The 6,000-nt window shown below is 40.5% G+C and overlaps 1 protein-coding gene across 3 annotated transcripts in view; it reads left to right on the forward strand.

Annotated features, from left to right (window-relative positions):
* The window catches only part of tmem201 (transmembrane protein 201), a 187,327-nt gene extending 181,630 nt beyond the window's left edge, over positions 1–5,697 (forward strand). For 2 of the 3 annotated variants that reach the window (XM_041206450.1, XM_041206449.1), the window contains exon 11: positions 5,166–5,697. In XM_041206450.1, coding sequence (XP_041062384.1) covers positions 5,166–5,263 — 98 coding nt within the window. In that variant the 3' untranslated portion in view covers positions 5,264–5,697. The remainder of the gene's footprint in view (positions 1–5,165) is intronic. The other variant, XM_041206451.1, reaches the window with a different exon arrangement.
* Positions 5,698–6,000: the final 303 nt, after the last annotated feature.

A 6,000-nucleotide genomic window follows, 5' to 3' on the forward strand; every position in this document is an offset into this window, starting at 1 on the left:
AATCCATGTCATCCCAAACCAGCTTAAAACTAGTTTGTAAGTTTGTAAGTTCTCTGGCCCATGTTCTGTGGTTTACTGTTCAGCATAAAAGTGGTCTATCAACCTTATTGGGCTGCAGAGAGCACTTATAACTTTGAACCAGAGATTGATTGTACTAACCCATAAAGATCTATATAAGGAAAAAGGGAACTTGCATTTACGTAGTGTTACAATCCCCAGCTAAGGTTACTACTGGCAAGCCTGATGCCAGAATGGAACCCAGCTTGATAGATCCTAACTTTTATTTTTTGTTTAGATACGTGGTGAGAAGCTACTGAACAGAGTCACAGGAGTCAGCTGATGAACTTTTACAAAAGAATAAAACGTTTATTTAACAAGAAAAGATAGGCTATATTACAATACTCCTTCACCCACAATTATGCTCTTACAGATATATACAGATTTGTATGGATAACACAAGTTACAAAAACTATCTTATACTTTAATGTTCACAGTAAATACACAGTTCATGTAAACCAATTGGCTACCTGTGGTCAGGCGCACCACACTCTGAAACCAAGTGACAGATGCTACCCCAAACAAATACTAAGGATCTCTCCTCAAGTCCCCCACGGCTGCTTGTCAAACCGTGAACCAACCAGTCTCACTGAACTCTGTATTTCACACAAGGGTTTCCAATCTCCACTCTCCAAGGACTCGCTTTGGAATAATCTCCCAACCGAAGCTTTCTCTCAGACGCCTTCCGCAAGGGTCCACCTCCAGGGTTTTGAACTCTCCTTCCAATGTCCTCTCCCCTGAGTCACCACATGCAGTCAAGCACGCACTCTCTCTCACCAACTCAGCTGTCAACAGTAGACCTGCTTCACATGCCCATAGCAGAGTTACAGACCTTCAGCTGTCTCTTTGGACCTTCTGGCCTCTTGCTTTAAATCTGCATCCTGCAGCTTTTCTTTCTTTAAGCTTGAAGCTTGAAACCTTCCCCTGCTCCTCACACTTAACAGAATCTTTTCCAAGTTCCTGTCCTTCCTTTGTCCAGAAGATCTTCTTGGGACTTTTTCCTGTTCCACTCCCCTGGCTTTTGAGACTTTCATCCTTAGTTTGAAACCTGTTATATGTCCTTTGCATGTCCTGCTTGTCCTGGCACCTTCTTTCAACTCCCCTCAAACTGCTGTTTTTTGTGTGTGTGTGTGTGTGTGTGTGTGTGTGTGTGGGGGGGGGGGGGGGGGGGGAGTGGGTCTCCTTCTCTGGACCCCTGTCACTAGGCAACAGCACAGCTTTCTTCTACTCTTGTGTTTGCTTTAAGTTCTCTTCAAGAGTCATAAAAATCTCATTAGAAATGCAGGTTTACCTTCAGCTTTAGATCTGCTGCCTCCACTCAAAATGAAACTAGATCCCAGGTTTCACCTTTTAAAGTGAAACTAAAACTCACCTTGACCTTTTCTTAACCACACAAACACAGAAATACAAACCAGACTTAAACTTTAAAGCTAAAACTCTTTCCTAACACCCACAAAAACAAATATAACTTACTTAAACTATCTCTCTCTACTTTCTAACAATAGCAGATTTCACATCTTCAGAATGTCTGATGGAATTTTGGTCTCTCTGTTGCTTTTGTAACACTGCAGTCACTTTGCATACAACAAACAGCAATTGAAGGAATAACTCAATAATCTCTGTGTTGGTTGAGGGAGAAATGTTGGCGAGGACAGTGGGAATTGAAATAGTGTGTTGGGTTCCTTTACATCTACTTGAGAATGGCAGATAGGGCTTTGGTTTAACATCTCATCCAAAAGACAATTTGTCTACCGGTGTAGCAGTAAGTCAGCACTGCATTTAAGTGTCACATCTAGATTAATTTTCTCATTGGATCCACAACCTTGTGATTCAGAGCTGGAAGTGTTAACAATTGAGACGGGCTCAGATTCAATTTACGTATTGACTCTTGCAATCAATTGTTAAAACACGAAAAGCGAAACATAACATAGGAATGTCCCCGCTGCAAGCTAAACCTCGGAATGCATTCTACTCCTTCATGTCAAAGCGTAATCTGGCTGAAAATTACTTTTTGTAGTTTCAAAAGCGAAAGGTGCTAAGGTGAAAACACAGCTCAAGTAAACTAATAGTGGAACAGCATGGCATTAATTTTTTTCTTGCAATGAATTATTGATAATGATGTTCTCAGAAATGTGGCCTCACTTGGTGATTCATTTCATCAAATGTTGTCAGATCATAAGGGGATGCTTTGCTCAGTGCTGAGTGATGATCTGTAGCTTTCTTGTTGGCTTAGAAAGATAGTGATGCAAAGATTCTTTAAATTAGGTGGTGAGTGCTAATCTGCGCGCCGGTTTACCTCGCATAGCAGAGCACAAACTGAGGTGTATGTGTTCTGCTTCAGTTTTTTTTAAACAAAATCATTCATGTTTTCCCACTAAGACAATCGGATATACACTTATCGATGGATTGGTCAATAGCTTTACATTTCAGGTCAGAAGCAAGTGATTATTTGGGTCTGGTTAACCAAACTTGAGGTCCTGAGAAGTTAGTGACCCTTTAATTGTCATTGTCAATATTTTGAAGTACAAATGACTTCTACAACAATTTGCATTTATATATCAGCTATAATGTAGGAAATTGTCGCCATACTACACTAGGGGTAGAAAACAAATAAAAGTGATATAGAAACGGACATTGAGCCATGTTGGGGAGGCGAGGAGAGGTGCCCGAATGCTCGATTTAAAAAGACGGATTTTGGGAAGGTTTTTAAGATGGGTGGAGGGCTTATGGGGACAGTTCCAGACAGTAGGGCCCAGGAAACATAAAGATCTGCTGCCAGTGATGGTTGGGGTTGGCGAACGGAGGTGGGATACATAGAAAGGCCTGAGGTTGTGGGAGGGGACATAAGACTGGAGGAGTTGCAAGGATAGTTTAGGGTGAGACTGTGAAGGATTTGACAAGGCAGATTCATTTCGATGTGTGCAAAGTTCTTGACTGCAGGAGAGACGCAGAGTATAGGAAAAGGGTAATCTCATCCTTGCGGTAAAAATAGATCCTGTCAGCAAAACTGGTGCCGAAGTGCTAGAAATGTCCACGCCCCTCTTCTCAAATGGAGATCAGATGTCAAATCTAACTGTAGTGATCACTGAACGTATTACAGGTAGAGTGTCTGCAAGACCGGCAACCTCGGAACTGAGTCCGTGCCAGATTTCAGATCTTGCCGGTTTTCGGAGAAAAGCTCCAAGGCATTTCACGGTACCTGTGGCGTAATTAAATAAAGATTGACAGCAATCCAGTATAAATATAAGGCAGCCACACTGAAGCTGGATGGTGCTTTGATAAGGCGACAACTTAAAAGTTGTGTTCACTTGAGGTCACTGGAGCACTTGAGAAACACTCAAGATAGACCTGTGCAGAGACGTGCAACCCCCCGCAACCTTCCCAAGCTGGGTCGGGTGGGACCAGGGGTCGCATGTCCAGTTTTTGGACACTGTCAGTTTTTGGATAGCCAGATTTGAGGTCCTGTACCTTTATAAACATTAGTTCACCTCCTGAAACTTCAGAATCAATTTGAATAATGCAGTTCTCTTTCTCAACAAGCAATTATTTTTGATCTTCATACATTTTAAGTGGGAGTGGGTCCATCCTAAGGTTCCTGGTAAATGGTAGAAAATGAATTTTTCTTTGAAGGTTTCCTTCATTCATCCAGTTGCATAAAGGAAAGGTACAAGCAGCTATCAGAACGTTCTGCATTGAAGTAGCTAAGTTTTGACATTTATTTCACTTCTGTTTCACATCCATAAAAAGGGTTTTATTGTCAATGTTCTATTCACTTTAAATCAGCATTATTAACTCACTGAGAGCTGTTTTTAGATAAAAGCTGCCCTGCTTTGAGAGACATTGTGACAATCCAAAGTAGGTTATTAGTGGGTTTGTACTCATGTAGCGCTGTTGCAGCATACATGAGAGTATTTCCCTTTAGCATATGGTTTCTTTAAAGAAAGGATTAAGCCACAGTTGACCTCCCCAATGCTAATCAAATAAACTGTTTTGGCAGACAGTGTTCCTTTAAGTTGAAAATGTTTGAAGACTGCTCACAGAAGGGTTAATTCAACAGTTAAGCAAATTCAACCATTGACCTTGACAGGGAGCACGGCACATTAGAAGCTTTGTAACTGTGTAATCTCTCTGTGTCTCAAAAAGATTCATGCGAGACACCCAGGTGTTTAATTTGACCGTTTGATGGATATGCAAGTGCTCTGGGTTGTTCACTGCTTCTGCCCTGCAGGATAACATAGGCCTTCAATTGAAACCCGTTATAACTGGAGCAAGTAAAGGTTAACTTGGTGAAAGTGCTTAAATAGCCGAGATTGGACTCTGGAGCTGAACTTGTCACTGTAGTTTGCGTTTTGCTAGGGTGGTTACTTTCTGTGATTTCCCTGTCACTAAAGTTTTTCTTTGTAGCCTTCTGTTTGGGATAGTCAGGGTAACCCATAGTTTGCCTGCGCAGTTTCAATGAGATTTTCAAATCTGCCAGTATTTTTAGATGCTAGAAGTTGATTCCAATCAAAAGAGGTCAGCACAGTCAGCATTTAGCAAGTTTTTAATCACAAAATGTCCCCTCATTAAATGAGCAAAATTGTAGACAGCCAAATTTGCTGGTGGATGGAATTACATTTTCCCATAACACAAGAATTCTGAAAAGGAAAATGTTTCATTGATTTAAAATGTTCTCAATACTGTGGTACGTTTAAAGTAAAATGGCTTCATTTTTAACCTAAAGCATACATCTTAAAACAAGTGAAGAAAAGATCTTGAAAATGGAAGAGTAAGCCTTAGGTGATCTTTCGCAAGGGTTGAAAAATCCTGCTTTTCATGTCAGCTTCATTGGGCTTAGCTCTGTATTCGCATCAATTCACTAGCTATATGTACTTGAGCAATTTAAGGGCTCACCTCAGGACTTGGTGCATCCAAGCAGTTAAAAATAAACAAAACTGGTCTAATTGACAGAAAATTGTATTTTTTATGTATTACACTAAATCATCTAGTTTAAAAGGTGTATATTTTCTTGATTCATCGACACTAGTTAGCTGTAATTGTGAATATTTTGCTTTGCTCGTTCACTCTATTTACATATATTCTATTTTGTATCAAAATCTCTATCAAAGGATTTTGTGAAAACATCCTGTGGACAAGTCTTCTGGGATTAAGTTTGACTGCAAATCTGATCTTCGTCTCAGTTTACCTCTACCAAGGTCTGCACTGATCAGAAAACAGTAATTCAGGACACCTTCTGAAGACATTGTGGAAGATTTGACAGTCCAGCCAACTGCTCCTTGTCACACAGTTTCACACTGCAGATGAACACTGCCTTTGCATCGTCAATAACTCATCCCTCTGCCCTCATCAAAGGTTTGATGGGTGCAGGCAAGTTAGAGGAGTAAAATGGGGTTGCAGCTTGTCTGGTTCCCCCAACAGGTATGGTGAAATGGAATCTGCCCCCCCTCCTGCCCCCTCACCCTATCTGCAAATTTATATTTGCATTTGGAATGAGTTTGATCCAGGCTCCACTACATTGTATGAATTTCTATAAAATGTGTTGACTGGTGCTCATATGCACAAGAAACGAAGAACGTTAATGTGACTTACTACTGCATTGAGTGAATGCAAAGAAAATGCAACTTAACTGGCTATTGGTGATTCATTGTTAAATTTATCTCTTTTTTTATATATATATATTTTTAAAGGCTGCTCGAGCCTGTGTTTTGTTTATAGAATTTTTTCCAGCCAATGTATTTTTCTTTTTATCGCTCGTGCCTAGCAAACCGAGGTAGATTTAGCATCAAGCCATTGTTCCGTATTTACTAGTTGAGGAAAAAGACAATGTGTGATGGCATTGATGATACAGGTTATAGCAGTCTGATATATGTTCACCTCTACACTGCCTTTGTGACTAGGCTCTCCCAGCTACTTGTTGACTTGAAGGTGATCAGCCTAAAAGCT

Source organism: Carcharodon carcharias, chromosome 15 (assembly GCF_017639515.1).
Source record: "Carcharodon carcharias isolate sCarCar2 chromosome 15, sCarCar2.pri, whole genome shotgun sequence".
NCBI classification, from domain to species: domain Eukaryota; kingdom Metazoa; phylum Chordata; class Chondrichthyes; order Lamniformes; family Lamnidae; genus Carcharodon; species Carcharodon carcharias.